Source organism: Artemia sp. Qi Xiang Cuo, chromosome 7 (genome assembly GCF_049724085.1).
Source record: "Artemia sp. Qi Xiang Cuo chromosome 7, ASM4972408v1, whole genome shotgun sequence".
NCBI classification, from domain to species: Eukaryota; Metazoa; Arthropoda; class Branchiopoda; order Anostraca; family Artemiidae; genus Artemia; species Artemia sp. Qi Xiang Cuo.
The window spans coordinates 41952468-41972174 of NC_142800.1; the positions used below are offsets into that span (position 1 = coordinate 41952468).

The 19707-nt window shown below is 35.0% G+C and overlaps 1 protein-coding gene across 1 annotated transcript in view; it reads left to right on the top strand.

Moving 5' to 3' along the window:
* The window catches only part of LOC148950286 (ATP-binding cassette sub-family C member 10), a 132684-nt gene that overhangs the window by 37701 nt on the left and 75276 nt on the right, over positions 1–19707 (top strand). Inside the window, exons 5-7 of the mRNA XM_089092286.1 lie at positions 1297–1534; positions 7126–7274; positions 15586–15868. Coding sequence (XP_088948412.1) covers positions 1297–1534; positions 7126–7274; positions 15586–15868 — 670 coding nt within the window. The remainder of the gene's footprint in view (positions 1–1296; positions 1535–7125; positions 7275–15585; positions 15869–19707) is intronic.

The window sequence follows — 19707 nt, forward strand, 5'->3', positions numbered from 1 at the left end:
GCAAAATAAGCACAATCTTAATATTCTAAAATCATAATCTAGGTTCTGACTCGATCCACAAACAAAGTCCCAAGTACTAAGAGTTGAGTCCTAAATTGGTGTAAAAATTGTGTAAAGTCCAAGTTGTGCTTTGTCTTTTCCCGTCGCCTACTTTTAGTCGAAAGGTAGGCTGGTTTGAAGTCTACTATTATTGGAGGTATTGTGAGCCTGCGGTTCATCCAACATCGTGTGCCAACGTTCTAGCAAAAATGTAGGAATGTTGGAGCTTGTTGGAACCAGAATCGCACTAGAACAGCTGTTTTAACATCGAACACAAGTATTTTTTAGAAGCCAATGTGACCAAGTGGATTCTATGATTTTTTAAGAACATCATCCATACTCAACCACAAACCTTCACACGGGGGAATAGGTGGGATATTCCCTGCTACTTGTTTCTCCGACATTTGGCCAGAAGACCATTCTCTTGTGAAAAAAATTGAAAACTAGTGGCATACAAATGCAACTTTTCCTAATTTCGAGCCACCTCCTTTGTCCTAGGAAAGTCCTTTCGCCCCTCTCTCCAAAGGTCAAACTTTGTGTGTATTCCGCAATTAGCTAACATAAGGCGAACCTGGAACTTTTCCCACCAAATTATTATTACTTTTTTTTTATTAACAAATGGGTTATAAAAAACATACAAATCTCCATATAATGCTAACAAAAAAAAACTGCATATAGTACTAACCATATCAAAATAGGTCCCGACGCATGTTAGCGTGTTTGGCATGACCCAAAATAAGGAACACTTCAACTACTTATACACTAATACACTTCCTGAGGTGAATAAAATTCTCTGACTCCTCCTCCCCTCCCCCACCTCTACTAAACAATTAATCAACATTCTAAAGATAATGAATTTTTTTTACAGGGAACTTAAAGGAATCCCACACTCATACTGTATGATTCATCATGCTTGATTTCATATACCGACAATCACCTCAATTAAGACACAAAAAAATTTCTCTTTTAACACTCACAAGCATATACTCACTCCCAAATCAATCACCTAATCCATGTCTACAATACTAGATTAAAACAAATACATCGCAAAGAAGCACGAAATTCCTCAAGAACCTTCTTACCTTTTACTTCCGCCGGAAGCCTGTTCCATACTTCAGGACCAATATACCTAATAGAAAATTTATTGGAGAGCTAAAATTAAAACAGTGGATCTTACTTTGAATTTTCTCCACCCTTTTTTCTCGGACTTGTTCAAATTGACCATTGAAAAAAAGATTTAAATTCAGTTTTTTTTAGATTGCTGTTGTGCTATATCTGTTGTATCTTCAAATTGGCTGGGCTTTTTTAGCTGGTCTTGGATTTGCCATATTTGCCATTCTTTTGAACAGATATATTGCTGTGCAGATTGCCCGTCTTACAAGAAAAATGCTTGCAGCTAAAGATGAGCGTGTCAAAGTTACCAGTGAAGCTCTTTCAGGCATACAAAACATCAAGTTTTTGGCAATTGAAGAATATTTTTTGCGCCGGATTTTTGGTAAGTATTATTGGTTTAGCTTGAAAAAGTTTTGAATTGTGGCTATTGTATGGTAGGTGAATAGCTATTGTATGGTAGCTCCTCCCTGAAGGTGAAGCATATGTGTATCTATGAGCTAAGTGTTATTATAATACATTTTCGAAATTTATTAAAATGTAGAAATAAAATAGAACAGTATAGTCTTTTTCCAAACACAAAACTGCACATGTCCTGACAATCGTCAATTCATTTTACTTAGTCACAAAAGTAGAATAACCAAAGCGAACGGTGTCTTTCTCGCAGCTGAAACCAAATTGAAAAACTAGGGGCAGAAGCCTGTGGGCTAAGATTAGATTGTTGGAGGCCACCGTAATGACAGTGATCAAGTATGGCTCTGAAGCCTGGGGTATTCGAAAGGTTAGACATAACAACAAACATTTCCTGGCAATCGCTTGGCATCAATTATGCAATTATCGCTGAAATTTAAAAAAAGGAGAAAGAGGGCAAAAGCTATGGGAGAACGTAATATCAAATGGGAGGTGAAACTCTGACTTATATTATGCAGATTATTCAAGTATTCGAGATAAAAGTGTTATTGAAAGATTTATTTGAATTGTTTGAAAGATGAGTCTGTGAATCAAGACTAGGTTGTTGGAAGCCATGACGATGACAGTGGTCAAGTATGGCTCTGAAGCCTGGGGGGCTTCGAGAGGATGAGAAAAATTTTGAATGTTTCCCAGAGGAATTGTCTAAGTATAGTTTTAGGTAATCATTTGACTGACCTTATATCAAACAATAATCTGTTCGAAAAATTTTGTTCAATCCCACTTTTTTTTACTATAATCAAAGGATGGTTAACGTGGCTTAGCCATGTTTCACAGATGAAGGATGACAGATTGCCAAAGTTTGTGCTTTTTGGTCATCCACCTGGGTCCAGTGAAAAATCAGGTCCTCTCTGAATGGGGTCGTAAAAAAGAATTTAAAGGAAATAGGAAATTGATGGAAGGGGGTAAAGAGTGAAACTTTAAAATAAACTACAATGGAGGAGGGCCTTGTCCAGCTTTGTTGACCTCTGGCGGTTTCTTTGCTGTAATGAGTCGTTAGAAATAATAATTGTATTAGTGGAATTAAATTAACTGTCATGTCAAAAATTTTTCACTATTAACTTTGTTGCTTCTGTCACTCAGACTCTCCCCCTTCCCATCCCTTACTAAGGCTAAAGTTAAATTGTGCTTGCTTGAAAACTAAACAAATTGCTTAAATTGAAGGATGAATTTAACCAATTGTTTGTTTTTATTTTTGAAAGCGATGATTTTAAAAGGAAGAAAATATTGAGAAAAATTCATTGCATATTTGACTAGTTAACTATAGTGATTGCTACTTTTTACTCTAATTTAATGTTGCATGACTTTTATATTGGAAGAAAGACAATAAAAAAATCCTGGGAGTTTGAGCAAGTTTAAGTTTTAGTGTTATAATGACATTTTTTGTTTTACAAAACTATATTCTATTTCAATGAGGTAGAAATTAGACTTTAGCCTTTTCCTTTTTTTGTGGAAAAGGGGGGCAATGGGCAGCGCCACTTTCCTTTATTTATTCTAAACTCACTCACATTATTTATTCCAATTTTTGTGGGATTTCGGTTTAATTTTTTCATTCATAATAATTTCTGCCAGCAATATTGTGGGATGAGGCTAACAAAAAAGAAGAAGTTTAATACATGAAAGAAAATAGCTCTTTACTGACTCAATGCCGTTGCTTTAAATGCCTCATGTAAATTACCCTTATCTTTAGTTAAAAAAGGCCTAAAGTTCAAATGAGAACCTGAGCACCTAAGGAAGCACCTGAGGAAGCTCTGGGACAAGTCTAAATAAAATTCAATTTAATAACAGATTCATATTTTAATTTTATTTTTTTGTTCATTATCCACAATAAAGACAAAGACAACACTGCAGAGTAAAAAATAAAAACACAACGAACACAAACGTTTTCAATAAATAATAACTAGCACGGCAAACAATAACACAAATATTCAACACACAAACCAAAAAAGGGAAAAGCTGACCATAATCAAGATGGGCGAGGTAAAAACCAAATAAATTTTCCATGACGAAAATACGCAATTGTGAATTTTTTATTATCCTTTTTTCAGAGAAGATTAGCAAAGCCAGTTAAAAAACGTCTCTTCTACCTAATAAAAAGGGATAATTTGTTAGGGGGATGTTGTTGCAAAACGTTTAATTGACCCGTTCAAAAGGTCGATATGTATTTTAATATCGGTAAATCACAACATCGAATAAGAAAAAGAAAGAAAGAAAAAGAGTTCGTGTGGTTGTATTAAAATGAAAGGACTGACAAAAAGGGTAGGAGATAGCATAGCAAGCTCGAGTCTTGCCTCATGAAGTGTATACCATGCCGCAGGAATTTTTTTGGGGGCTATAATGCCAATAGATCGCAACGATACATGCCAGGATAACTTATAAGCAATAAGATAAATTGAATGCTATTTGGTATGATTATATTATGGTGCAGTATGGATATTTTTAACACCGTCTTGTTGTGAAGTTTTACTTTTCTCGGTTTTGATGAGGTTTTTTCATTTTAAACGCTTTTATTCAGTTTGGGCTGACTACTACTAATAATACTATCTCACTACAGCACTAAGCCGCTTGAGATCCTCTTCCATCCCAATTCCTCTTTACACCCTCTCAAAAAGTCCCCGCTTCCTTTCAGTTGTTCCTTACGACATCCTCCCACCCCATTCAGTGATGACCTGCTTTTGTTTGACCCTAGATGGTTGGCGAACAAGGACAATTGTTGGCAATCTGTCACAATTCAGCCGGATAACTTATCCTAATCGTCTCATCCTTTTTCTCATTATAGCCATAGAAAGCGGGATTGGACCATATTTTTCATACAGCTTACTGTCGTAGGCTATTTCTCTGAAAAACATCTAGCAAATCCTTATCCGTTTTTTGGAGCGCCCATGCTTCAGGACCGTACTTGACCAACGTCAATACTGAAGCTTCCAATATTCTAATCTTGGTTCGCAGACTTTTCTTCCTATTCTTCCAAGCTTTTTTTAGCTGTGAAAAACACCCTGGGCCTTGGCGATTCTTCTTTTAACATCTTCACTGCACCCACTGTCTTAACTAATAATACTACCTAGGTAATTCAAGCTGTCTACTTGATCGACCTTCTCGTTATTACCTCTTCACCTTTACTTATTCATTGTCTTAACGACTTGGTTTCCTTAACATTAATTTTCAAACCTATTTTTGCACACTGAACTCAAAAAGCGTCTGAAAGTTCATTTATTTTACTAAAAATTTAATTTATGTTGCTTAAATCATCAGCATAATCTAAGTCTAGAAGAGTTTCACTTCCCGATTTGATTCCGTGTTTTCCCATTGCCTTTGCTGTGCTCCTTAGGACAAAGTCCATCAAAGTGATTCGTTATAAATGGGGATAGATCGTAATCCTGCTTAAATCCTGATTTAATACGAAACCTGCTACTAACCTCATTTCCTGCCTTAACCGCAGCAATGTTATCCTCGTACATAGCACTAATCACTCTAATGTATATATCATGTGTACCATACAAGGATAGGACCTTTCTAAAGCTGTTCTATCAGCTGATTCAAACAATAAAATCATAATTAATAAAAAGCTGAATCAATAAAAATCATAATATATAAAGCTGAAGACTAAAAGGGTCCGATGCCTCAGGTACTTCTCAATTATTAAGCTAAGAGTGAAAATTTGGTCGGTGCATGCAGTACTCTACCTAAAACCACACTGTTATTTTCTTTAAACTTAATCGACATCATTTCTAAGTCTAAAAAGCATCATCATACTAAGTAATTTTCTACCTACAGAAACCAGGATAATTCCTCTATAATTACCAAACTCAATGATCACTTTTCTTGTGGGCAAGTTTAATTAGAGCTTTCCTAAAATCGCTAGGTACTTCCCCCTTTTCAAGAATCGTATTCATAATCATTAGTAACTTATCTCTAGCCTCAGAACCATCATATTTAACCCTACCACCATCATTGTAAATTAAGGTTTAGGTGGCATTTAGTTTTTGTAGATGTTTAAGTAGTTTTTTGTTTTGAAATGTTGGTGCCACTTAGAGGAGAGGAGGTGGAATTAAAAAAAATAAAAACAGAAAAAAACCATCATATTCAAAAAAATCATCTACCACTCTATCAGCGCCTAGGACTTTATTATTTTTAATCCTTTTAGTACTGTCACTAATTCTTCCTCCCGAATAAATCTTTCTTCCCTTCCAAAGTGTCACTCACTCTTTCATTATTTTCTATATCTTATTCTGTAATTCTGTCCCGGTTTAGCACATTCTCAAAATATTCTGCCCATCTCTCTTTTACTCTTTTCTTATCAATGATAATGGCCCTGTTCCTATCTTTAACTGGGACAAGTCCAGATTGCCTAATCCCTTTCAATTTGTTAGCGTACCAGTACAATATTTTACTATTTAGGTTTAAGGTAAATCAAATTTTTGTTTACAAAAAATAATATTGTTATTGGATATTTTGAAAAAGAAATAGGTGTGGCCTTATGATGAAGTGTTATAAGGAAGAATCGTTATTATGAAGCATGAATTGTTAATCTAACGTATGAAAAATGAAAATCGATCACAAGATTTACCAAAGACTATAACAATGGAAAAATTCCTGTATTTCCAAATTTGCAAAAACAAGAATTAAAATAGAATTTTTTCTGTAACTCAGAAAAAATGGGAATTTTAAGACTGTGAATGAGAGCTTGGGTTATGCGGTCTTGAAAAAACTCGTCCTTGGATATTGATAAAGCATGTCAGGACCACCACATCCTTTCATTCTTAATCTTAAATAGTTTGGAATTTTCTGGGTAGCAGAAAAATAAATTCCTCTTTTCTTTTTAGCATTTAAAGATAAAAACTATAAAAGAATTCTTTTAAATATTTTTGTGAATCAAATAAATGAGCGGTATAGGCTATATAACTTTTTTTTCATTGCTTCTGAGTTGCTCTGATGTAGCACTTCTGAGCTTTTCTTGAATAGTATTTACAAAGAACAAAGAGAGAAAAAACTCAATAAATAAACAAACAAACGAGACTGCCGTCAGTAGAGAATAGGTAAAAACCAAGATGGACATATATCGCCTGTATAAAACGAGGCGTCTTCAGCACAGAAGAAACAAAGATAAGAATTCTAAAATAAACTAAAAACAAATAAAAAGCACCACCAATGTTAATAAGCTACAATTGTCACAACAGATCCACATAGGTCACTTTCAATAATAGTTACTTCGATGAGAATACCAAAGCACCTGGTATGTGACAATTGTAGTTTATTAGTATTGGTGATGGTTTTTATTTGCTTTTAGTTTATTGTAGTTTTTTATCGTTGTTTCTTCTGCGCTGAAGACGCCTCGTTTTATACAGGCGAAATATCGGCATTTTGGTTTTTATCTATTCTCTACTGGCCGTTGTCTCGTTTGTTTGTTTCTTTATTGAGTTTTGCTCTCTGTGTTCTTTGTCATGAATGGCCAGTTTGGCTTAATATCTTTCATAATATTATTTATTTTTTGCTTTGTCTTCTTTCCAGGCCTCAGAGAGAAGGAGCTAAAATATTTGAAAGGACGAAAGTACCTGGACGCTATTTGTGTGTATTTTTGGGCGAGTACCCCAGTTCTGATTTCTCTATTTACGTTTACCCTTTACTCATTTCTTGGCTACGATCTAGTTGCATCAAAGGTAAGGTTCTTTCTTAGTTTAGGTAGAACAGGAGCAAAACCATGGCGAAAACTATACAAAATGTAACAATTAAAGAAAAAGTATAAGACAATATTGGCACTGAGGTTTGGTACAGAGGTGATCTATGCAATTTTAATTGACAAGTAATAAATGCTATCCTAGATTCTCATTTGAGTGATTGGCTGGCAAGATTAATCAGAGAAACAAGGTGTTAAGATTTTCGTGGCTGAAAAGAACCATAAGTGCAAATAAATGCTGAGCAGAACCTAAATAATAACCATTAATTTTTGATAGTTTTCGAATATGAAACACTTATTTTTATAGACCACTTCAACTAACGGCTTTTATTTTTTTCTTCATATTGATATTTATGATAGCTTTCGTACCTTCGAAGTTTTTGGGCTCTATGATTTAATTTTCTTGTAACCTACGAATACGGAAAGCCGTATGTCATACTCTGAAAAATAGGAGTCAACTAGTTGGTTCGTTTAAAGTAAATAAAACCAAGTTTTTTTTTGTGAAGTAGGCTACGACTTAGAACAAAGAAAATCCTATCTTAGATGATATGAGAACCCTCCCTCTAATCCTCAGGTGCTACCTCTGAAATATATATAGTAAAGCAAGGCCTCTAGTACTAGGATAGTACCTAACCTGGGATATGTATCTTGATTAAAATGTATTTTTTAAAACTTGGACAATGTGCTTCTGATTTTGACATAATTTGTATAGGTTTATAAGGTTTGGATTGGCTGACAATTAGGGCCAGGCTAGTTGGAATTGGCTGACTATTATCTTGAAAAATTTAGTTTTAAACATTTAAATTTACACAAAATTTAGCCTACCCCTACAGTCTAGCCTATTTACATACATTTATTCTGCTTCGCAGCACTTGTCTTAGATTAAAGCTGTCGAAGATGGAGTCTCTCTGTGATTTAGGTACCTTTTCTAAGTTCAAGATCTTGTGTCCAAGATTGGACCGCATTTTACAAGATTAAATCCAAGCTTTAACTGTTTCCCCAAGATTAGTCTGTAGCACTGACTATCGGTGTATTTGAAATATTCAGTATTGCTTATGAGTAAAATATTCATGCTAACCCTATTCTTATTAAGAAGATTTTGACAATGGTGAAATAATCCAATTTATAGGTGGTATAATAAAGATTTACAGTGATTTGACTGTAGAAGTGGTGATTAGCTGTCTGAGTACTGGGTATCTTAGCCTACTTAAAAAAAAAGATTATTCACAACAGGAGTGTTGGAATAAGGTCCTGTCAGTACTTTAACTTTTATAATGAACAATTAGAAGGACGAAACGTCCCCTTCCTTGCGTTCTTTTTTAAGTTATTATCTCGCTTTTTGCTATTACGAAATTTATAAATGAAGGTAAAGAGGGGCGCTAAAACTGAAAACAATCTGTTCGTTTTCATTATAATGAAAATCCCTGTCCAAAATATATATATATATATATATATATATATATATATATATATATATATATATATATATATATATATATTTATATATATATATATATATATATATATATATATATATATATATATATATATATATATATATATATATATATATATATATATATATATATATATATATATATTTATATATATATATATATATATATATATAAAGGCGTATACAAGATAATTGATCTAAATTATTAATCCATTTCTTTTTTTTTAATATTAAGGCCTATTCAAGATGTTTGATGTAATTTCTTAATCCTTTTTTTTTATTGAGTTAGAGCTGAAATATTTTTTTTTAGTTGAAAAGATTTCTTCTATTGATTTCTTCTGGAATTAGTCACCCATTGTCTAGTAAGGCTATGCAAATTTATCCATGTTAATTTCTTTTGAAGGGTACTCTTAAAATTAACAAATTTTATATATTTCACATCAAGAAGTGTAAATTCTTAGATATTAGTTTTACATTGGTTTTGCTGCGAATGTTGAAGTGAATCAATAAATCTAGGGTAGATATTAGTTTTACATTAGTTTTGCAAGCTAATGTTGAAGTGAATCATTAAATTAGGCTAGATATCGGTTTTATATTAGTTTTGCAAGTTAATGTTGAAGTGAATCAATAAATCTAGGCTAGATATTAGTTTTACGTTAGTTTTGCAAGCTAATGTTGAAATAAATAACTAAATTAGGCTAGATATTGGTTTTACATTAGTTTTGCAAGCAATGTTGAAGTGAATCAATAAAGTAGGCTAGATATTAGTTTTGCAAGCTAATGTTGAAGTAAATCAATAAATTAGGCTAGATATTAGTTGGCCTCCCCCAGGCAATTCAGCGTGTCCCCAGGTGTCGATAGGGGAACACCCTACAGATATGTAGGGTACCTCCAGAGGAGGCACGGACCAAGGGGAGACCTTGTCCCTGGGGGTCCATAATAGAAACTGGGGCACCCTCACCCGGGATCATAAATACAGGCGAAGGAGGAAGAAGGCTCCTCAAATGTACACTCAAAAGGGCCCACTGGTTTGTCCACAAGTCCCATGAGTTCCAAAACTTATCCCAGTAATGGGTAAAATGGGTGACGCAGAACGCTATCACGGTAGGATCTTTTATAGGAGGACAACTGCGGCAAGGCGTAAGATCGAGGTCTATGGACAGCGGCCTCTGCAAAGGGCTGCCTCGACCCTTTCGGGGTACCTGCAAGACTGGGGACCTTGTGGTCAACTCTATTCCTACTTGAGGAGTGACGCCCCTCGAGGAAATTATAGCCTAGTAAACGACACAGCAGTTGCACGGGATTCTGACTAATGGATAATTCTTCTGGTCTTGATCTATTTTGACGGGCGTTTTCAGTCTGAAAAATCTCTTCCAAGCTAATTTACCTATTATGGGTTGCCTCCCCGTAGTAGCATAATATTTGTATGCATGAATATATAATGAGTTAGAGGTAAAATGCTTGAGATTGCCTGTGCAGAATTTCAACTCTTGTTGATAGAAGAGCATTGCCAAATGCTGAAAACCATGTTGTGACCAAGATGGGCCCAGGATTGCACAAAGCCCCCATTCATGGAGGTCCCAGGGACTTCTTGCTGTCCGGTTCTAAGCCTGCTTAAGCAGTTTGGTGTAAACTTGAGAAGATATGTGATCCACGTCCTGCACTGGTATCCGGGATCATTGCTTTTCCTGAGGCGAAAATAATTTCAATCATTTAAAGAACATTTAAATTGGAACTTGGAATGTTACGACGTTAAAAAATGACTATCGTATCGAAATTTTGACTGACGAATTCAGACGATTCGAACTGGATTTATTAAGAGTTCCCGAAACTCATATCCCAGGAGTAGAAAGTATGAAATTATGTGGTATAGAATTTGTTTACTCAGGCAGGAAGGATGGGGTATATAGACAGGGATTAGTGCTCATGATGAATCATTAAGTCGCTGAATCTTGTTAAGGCTGGGAAGGCATTAATAATGGAATGCCAACTGCTCATTTTATGACAAATAAGTTCAGGGTATCAGTTATAGTAGTATATGCCCCTGTAGAACCGACTGACGGAGATACTAGTGAGTCAGATGAATTTTACTTACAGTTACAGAAGCAAATAGACAGGGTTCCAGGTAGAAATATGATGTTCTTACTGGGAGATTTTAACGCCCAGGTTCGTAGAAGTAGGGATAAATGGTACCCTGGCCTAGGTAAATTTGGTGTACGAAAAGAAAACAGTAATGGATACAGACTTTTGCAATTTTGTAGGTGTAACAATCTAGTTATAACCAATACGGGGTTTGGTCATAAAATCACTCTTAACTTGGCATGGTATTCAACTTACGGTCTGACCGAGAACCTTATGGGTTATATTATTGTAAACAGAAGACTGGTAGGATTAATACAAGATATTAGTGTATATAGGAGTTCCTTTATTAATGTTAAAAGTAAAGATCACCATCTAGTAATGTCAAGGGTTAGTTTAAAGCTGAAATATTGGAAGGGTAACTACCTTCTGGGAAGTAATGATGTTAGTAGATTCCAGGATAAGAATTTGAGAGAAACTTTCCAGGAACAGTTGAATACTAAATTTACGAGTTTAAAATTTGATAATGTGGAAGATGGTTGGAATAATTTTAGAAAAATAATTTGTGACGTTGCTGAAGGTGTCTTAGGGAAGAAAGCTAGAACTGCAGCTAAGAATATTAGTGAAAAAGTTTTATGTTTGATAGAAAGGAGAAAGGACTTGTACAAGAATTACCTTAGTGATAGATCATATGAAAACAAAAGAAATGTACAGAAAGTGAATGAAGCATTAAAATATGAACTAAGGAGGTGTGAAATAGAGGCCATGGATAAAATTGCCGAGGATCTGGAAGATGCAGCTAGACGGCATAATATTAAAATATTGTACTGGCATGTTAACAAATTGAGAGGTAGTAGTCAATGCGGACTTGGCCCAGTTAAACATAGGAATGGGGCCGCAATTAGCGATAAGGAAAAAACTAAAGAGAGATGGGTTGAACATTTTAAGAATTTGTTTAACCGAGATAGAGTTGAAGGAAGAGATATAGAGGAAAATGATAAAGTTTGTGATACTTTGGATGTGAAGGAAGATTTGTTTTGTGAGGAGGAATTAGCGACGGTACTAAAAGGACTAAAAAATAATAGGGCCCTAGGTGCTGAAAGTACTGAAAATGAGTTTCCTAAATACGGTGACTCTGAGGTTAGAAATAAGATACTGAAGATTATGAATATGATTTTTGAAAAAGGGGAAGTACCTAACGATTTTAAGAAAACTTTAAATAGGCCACTTTGTAAGAAAGGTGATAAAAGTGAGTGGGGTAATTATCGAGGGATTAGTCTGGTCTCTGTAGGTAGTAAATTACTTAGTAATATGATACTTTTTAGAGTGAGAGATGCCGCAGACAAAGCTTTAATAAAAGAACAGTGCGGTTTTAGAAAAGGTAAAGGATGTGTTGACCTAATTTTCACTCTTATGTTAATAATTGAGAAGTGCCTGAGTTTTCAAACACCTTTGGTCCTCAGTTTTATAGATTATGAGCAAGCGTTCGATTCTGTTGATAGAAGTACTTTAGTAAAGGTTTTATCCTTGTATGGTATACCAGACAAATACATTAAAGTGATTAGTGCTACGTACGAGAATAACACTGCTGCGGTTAAGGTAGGAAATGAGATTAGTAGCCGTTTTGTATTGAATCAGGAGTTAAGCAGTGTTGTGTTTTATCCCTATTTACAGGGATCAATTTGACGGGTTTTGTCTTAAAAATCAATGAAAATGCAAATGGAAACCACAGAGGTTGATAGTGAGGACAAACCAACCAATACTTACATTTTTCTGAGGATTTAAATATCCCATATGAATGTGTGAAAAAACTAAATGCAGTTTTAGAGATCTTTCGCGTTCAAGGTGCTAGAATAGGTTTGAAAATAAATGTTAGGAAGACTATGACACTAAGGCTAAGAATAATGGAAGATGAAAAGGTGAATTTGGGTAATGAAAAGATTGATCAGGTGGACAGCTTCACTTACCTTGGTAGTATTATTAGTAAAGATGGTTGAAGCAGTGAAGATGTCAAAAGTAGAATAGCCAAGGCTCAGGGTGTGTTTTCACAGTTAAAAAAAGTTTGGAAAAATAGGAAGAAAAGTCTGCAAACCAAGATTAGAATATTAGAAGCTACAGTGATGACAGTGGTTAAATATGGCTCTGAAGCATGGACGCTCCGAAAAGCGAATGAAGATTTGCTTGATGTTTTCCAGAGAAATTGCTTAAGTATTATTCTGGGTACCCGGCTGACTGACCGTATATCAAACAATAGGCTGTACGAAAAATGTGGTTCAATACTGCTCTCTAGGGCTATAATGAAACAAAGGTTGAGATGACTAGGGCACATTGTGCGGATCAAAGATGACAGATTGCCAAAGATTGTTCTTTTTGGCCAACAGTTTTGGGCTAAACGGAAAGCAGGTCATCCTCGTCTGGATTGGGAAGACTTCATAAAGAAAGATTTAAAGGAAATAGAAACTTCCTGGGAGGTCATAAAAAGGGAGGCTTTGAATATATTGGTATGGAGGAGGAAAGTGCGTAGCTGTGTTGTCCTCAGTTGGCTTGGTGCTGCAGTGATTTGTTAGTAATAGTAGTAGTTGTATATATATATATATATATATATATATATATATATATATATATATATATATATATATATATATATATACATATATATATATATATATATATCTTTATGAAAATTGTTTTTTTAGTGTATTGGTTACTATTTTTGCAGGCTGCTCTTTACTGAATTGAAAGTGATCCATTCACTCTTTTTCATCATGTTACGAATGATGATAACGGATGATGTTTGAACCTTATTTGGTCAATTTCTTTTTTTTTGTCATAGAACGAATAATGTTGCCACCAGAGACATAATTTTAGTTTTTACTTATGATTAAAACCTGGAACTTTTGACTTGACATCAAGTTTCGTCGTGGTGAGAGCCAGGGGCTAAAAATGGCACAGGTTGGGACCCAGTTGCCCACCAATCACCTTCAGCTGAGAAACAATCATAAACAAAGCAGAAACAAGGCTGCCCCTTTTTCTGAAATTATGAGCAATTATTTATATTTACAACTTTTGACAGAAACGTTTAATTTTAAATAATTCTAGGTATTTACAATCAGCAAAGTATATAGGCTGTTTTTATAAATTTATTGCTTGAAAAACTTTCGTTTTTTGAAGTTTCTATTATTGTTGACACGGACCGTTCTTAATTACAGCTCGTAACTACGAGTTGTTTAATTAGAAGAAACCAAGGCTCATGCTTTTTGAATACATAATTTTTTATGTAAAGGCATTGCCACGGCATGTGGGGGTATTTTAATGGCTGAATGGATGTCTTTGTGGAAGGCCCTTTGATCATCACGATCTTGGTGAAATCCTAGCAGTTTATATCCAGTCTTAGTTTCGTAGCTTTTGGGAAAAACTACTTTTTCAGCCACAAAGAACTCACCATACCGCATAGCTCAATATCATGCGGCTTGAAACGATACGGGGTCTTAGAACTATGAATTCTATATATCCTCTCGAACATTTCTGAAATCACCAGCTAGAGACTGATATTATTGCAAAAATTAATTTTTTGTTACTGTTTACGACATATTTCATTGTCCCGGGCCGCCAAATCTTATGAACTTACTTACCTAGGTTGATTAGTTTAATAAAACGTTATCTTGGTTACCGAGGCTGACTTAAAAGTCAGCCTGGCCACCAAAAACTTATGACCTTATACGTTACTAATCAACTTTTTACCAATGTTTTTTTTTCTGAATTTGTGTATGTTTTAACTTTCTTTTCAGAGAATCAACAGATCGACTTTCAGAGATAACACCCAGGAGACACCCTGAAGAGAGAATACTCCTAACGAATGTGGTGCGTCTTACAAAGTTGTTCTTTTGAGTACTCAGTGTGGGGTGTCTCCTATTGTTTTTTTTTTCCAACCGTACCATGTTTCTTCTTCTTTGCCGTATTATCTTTGAAATCGGCTGTATTAGTCTAGGCAGTTCATTAGAGGAAGGATGGCGGGTGTACTGGTAGAGTACAGAGATTGACGCAACCCTTGAAGAAAGTTGGGTATCCATATTTGGCATTTGGCCGAATGCAAAACCTGTACAGGGAGATGATTGAGTTGTAAGGTAAAATGTTCTTAGAACGAAGAGTCGTGCCCTTTTTGCTTCTGAGGATCGAAACCGACCGATTTATGTGTCCCAGGAGAGTTTGGGTAGCAATGCGTTCCCACATGATGAAGTTTTGTAAGCTCTATTCATAATTTTAACCTTTGAGAAGAAGTCAGGATGCTGACGTAGGATTAGTACCTCCGTAGTCATGGATGTATTGAAACTTACGATCCAGGAATTGTACCACGTGTTTACCTCCAATAGATTTGATTGTAGGGACAAGAGAGCTTCTACAGGGTCTTTGTTTATATTTAGTTTCACGGATCATTGCGTCATTAATAAAATGCTACAGAGAATTCATGAGATTGCCCTATACGTCATTCAACTTCACCAGGCAAAGTGTTGGTTCGAAGTTGCTACCTTTAGGAACCCTAGCATTTACTTGGTATTAATGTAAATTATTACCGCTATCTTACAAGAGAAGTTGCTTACAAAGCCAAGTAAAGGGTTTTATATTATGAGAAATTGATTAGCAATCTAAGAGTTTTCAAAACGCCAAGTTTCAAGATAAAAGCTATAAGAAAAGGTTCTGTTACTGTTTTTTCTACCTCTTCTAACAATTTGATAAATGAATGGTTTTTCACTATTTTTAGGTTTTCACAAGTTTGGCTCTATTCAATATGTTACTCTTCCCTTTGAATGCTCTTCCCTGGATTTTTAATGGCATTATGGAAGCATACATTTCATTAAAGAGGGTTCAGCAATTTGTATTCCTTACTGAAGTAGAAACAATTGCCTATTATCGGACACACGAGGATACGAATTCAGCTTTTATTTTATCAGATGTTACCTGCCAATGGGATGCTGAAGCTGAAAATGAATTCCAAGTCTGTCTTAGGGATGTTTCTTTAACCATTAAAAGAGGACAATTCTTAGGTGATTCTCCTTATTTTTTTTAACTTATTTAATTTATAATTCACTATCCAAAGAGTAGTTTATATGGATTTTTGTGATGGGCTTCCTCCTAAGGAACGCGTCAAAGTATATGAGAGAACACAGTAGGAAATGGGAAGTTAAAACTCTTTAGCATTAGATTGTGCAGATAATTTTAGTGTCCTAGATGAAAATGCAATCGGAATAGTTGTATTTTCGTAGATTTGAAGAATCCATGATGCAAGAATTGGTTGAAAACCAATACTAAGTAGACTAAGTTGCTTAGACCAGAAAGAAATGAGAGTGAAGTGGCGAGCTTTGGTAACGAAAAAACTTGATCAAGTGGATAGTTTGACTTACTGAATGGTGCTATTAGTAAAAAATACATGATGCAATGGAAAATGTAAAATGTAGAATTACCAAGGCGCAGTGTGTTTTTCATAGTTGAATAAAAGTTTAGAAGGATAGAAAGATAAGTCTGTAAGCTAAGACTAGAATATTGGAAGCCATGATATTGGCAGTTGTCAAGTATAGTTCCAAAACGTGGGCGCTTCGAAAGGTTAAAAAGGATTTGTTAAACGTTTTCCAGAGGAACTGCCTAATTATAGATTTGGATACTTATTTGAGTGACGTTATATCAAACAGTAAGCTATACGAGAAATATGGTCTGATCCCACTTTCTAGGGCTATAGTGAAATAAAGGTTAAGATGGCTAGGCCTTTTTTATGATGATAGATTGCCAAAGATTGTGCTTTTTGGCCATCCGTCTGGGTCCAAAGGAAAGTCGCCTCCGAATGGGAGGTCAAAGAGGTAATTCTGCTACTGATACTGGGTTTATTAATAAACATAGTTATAACTCTTCACAATTTACAACTACTGCACTAATGGAAAAACCTACGTTTTTGCTAGTGTGCAGGAAAAAAATAAATAGTTTTAAACACACCAGCAAACAACATAATAAAATGACATAAAAGTAAAAATATACCAAACTCCTTCACTTCATCACTTAGAAAATGAACAAATACCTCCCAACAATAAAATAAAAGTTCAAAATAGGGTTAAAATCCTTTTTAATAGACATTGTATAGAAAATTCATAAAAAATACCAGATATTTCGGTCACATATACAGTGACCGTCATCAGTAGTAAAACTAAACTAAAACAGTTTAAAACAAAAGTTTATATACGAAATCAAATAAAACTACATATTGTTTAAATCTCTAATTTTTTTCAAAGCAAAGGCGGAAGCTAGTCTCTTTGACCTTCTTGGACTCGGTTCATTATCGTTCAATGATATAAGATTTGGACGAAGGTCAACTATTTTTTACTAATTTAACTTTACTGTGTCAGATTTTAATAAATTATAATAGATAGAGTTCCGTCCATAATCACCTGTATTCCAATTCGAAACGATAAAATTGAATATTATTTTCCTTATTTTATGTTTTTCATGAAAATTTTGCTTTAAATTCTAATCCCTAGAAATCAAAAGATTCATTCTCGAACAAAATAAAATGGTCTGGAAACTGAACTCTATCTATGATAATTTATTAAAATCTGACAGAGTAAAGTTCAATTCACCCAATGTTGTTGACCTTCGTCCAAATCTTATATCATTGAACGATAATGAACCGAATCCAAGAAGGTCAAAGAGGCTAGCTTCCGCTTTTTCTTTGAAAGTAATTAGAGATTTAAACAATATGTAGTTTAATTTGATTTCGTATATAAACTTTTGTTTTAAATTTTTTTAGTTTAGTTTTACTACTGATGACGGTCACTGTATATGTGACCGAAATATCTGGTATTATTTTGTGAATTTTTATACACTGTCTATTAAAAAGAATTTTATCCCTATTTTGAACTTTTATTTTATCGTCATGGAAAGGCAGTGTGGTCTCCGAAATTATCTACCTCCCAACAACCCTACTCCATCCCTACCAGCCTGAGCTTACATCCACCCATTACTCCCCACCAGCCTCCACCAACAATTACTCCCTACCAGCCCCCCCCCCAACCAACCAACAGTTCCTCCCTACCAACCAACAAAAATACATGATTCAACCTTCTTAAATAAATATTCTTTTTAATTTCTTTTAAACTTTAGAAGATGCTCAACCGTCCTAATGCTAACTGGTAGAGAATTTTAGACTGCAGTTCCAAGGAACTGCGCTTGAAATCCTGGTCATCTGTTACTCCTAAGTTCAACCACCAAATTTATCCTGTTTCGTATCATATTCATGAATATCACTGTTAGCACAGTAAGTGTTAAGAAAAACACTTGGGACTAGGCTATGCACGTACTGCAACATTGAAAACTGTCGCATGGTAATCACGTAGTTCGTCCACGTTTAACAAAACTAAAGACTCAAAACAAGCACTTGTATCATTCACATCTTTGACTTACTTGCCTATGATCCTCAAAGCTTCGTTCTGAAGAATCTGGATTCTTGAAATTGCTGTAAAAATTGCTGCCGCGGATCATATAGCCATATGAGATATATGGGCAAACAATTGGGTGATAAATCATTCGCATAATCCGCTTTGGCAAAAATGCTTCAGTCGACGCAGCATTCTAACACCTCAGGCAATTCTTGCCGAAATAACATCACTGTGATGCTTCCATGAAAGATTTGAATCTATGACAAATCCTAAGTACCGCACGATCTGAACTTACTGGACAGGCCTCCCTGATGACATAACTAGACCACTAGCATCAACCGGCATGCTTACTCTGCAGAAAGTAATTAAAAAGGTCTTTTTAACGCTAGCACACAGTAAGCTAAGGTTCATAAAAACCTCCAGCCTTCTTAAAGTATCATTAGCTTTCAGCACAAGCTCTAAGATATAGCATGGGACCTCAAAGTGATCCTTTCGATACTCCTTATTTTAGTCGATAAGAATACGAAGTCTCTCATCATTGAGTACTACACGCAGGGATCTTCCAAGCAGATAACTTTCAAAATAATGTATTGAATTTCCACGAATTCCCAGACCTTTAAGTCAGTCAACCAGAAACTTGAAATGTACATTATCGAATACCTTATATCAATGAATATTGACATCGACAAGTACTCTTTATCCAACGCATCACTAACACATTCCAGTAAATGCTGCAAGACATGAGTAGTGGAGCGTTCCTTTCGGAAACCAAAGTGGGTTTCACCCTAGCAACTTTCACACTACTACCAATTATGTTCTGTAGATTAATGACTCGACGGGCTTTCGTACTTATAACCGTATAAAAGACTGTAAAACATTTGAAATGGTATCGCTTGTCATCTTGTTCTACTCGGCCGAGTCTCTCTTGACATTATATCAAGGGAAGTAATCATGCTAAAAGAGAAGGATAGAAAGAGATATGGTTAAGCCGTCTGATATCAATACACTAGAGTAACTTTTCTTTATTGACAGCTCGTGCTTTAACCTTTTCTCGCTGTATCCTCTTAGGCCTTATGCCAATTTACAATTACCGTTTCACCCTACATTGAGGTCCCCTGTCCCGACTTTCCCTCTCGCAGTCAGTTTAGTAACATAATGCTAAGACTTAGCCATTTTTAATATTGGGGACCAGTCCAAGTCACTACTTCATAGGCTTGTAAAGAGTAGTATTAGGTATAATTTAGAGAAAGGTCTTCAATAAATGCTGTGTTGTTCTGAATGGGACAGGGTGTTCAGCAGCGATGCAAAGCAATATTTGGTTGAGATGGAGCAAATGTTTATGAAAAGTATAATAGATGTATGAAAAGAAACGCTACTGCATCCCCGATAAATGAATATACTGGCACAGAATTAGTGTTTATTAATTCTGTGTCTAATCATGGCAAAGGTATATATCCATCTCT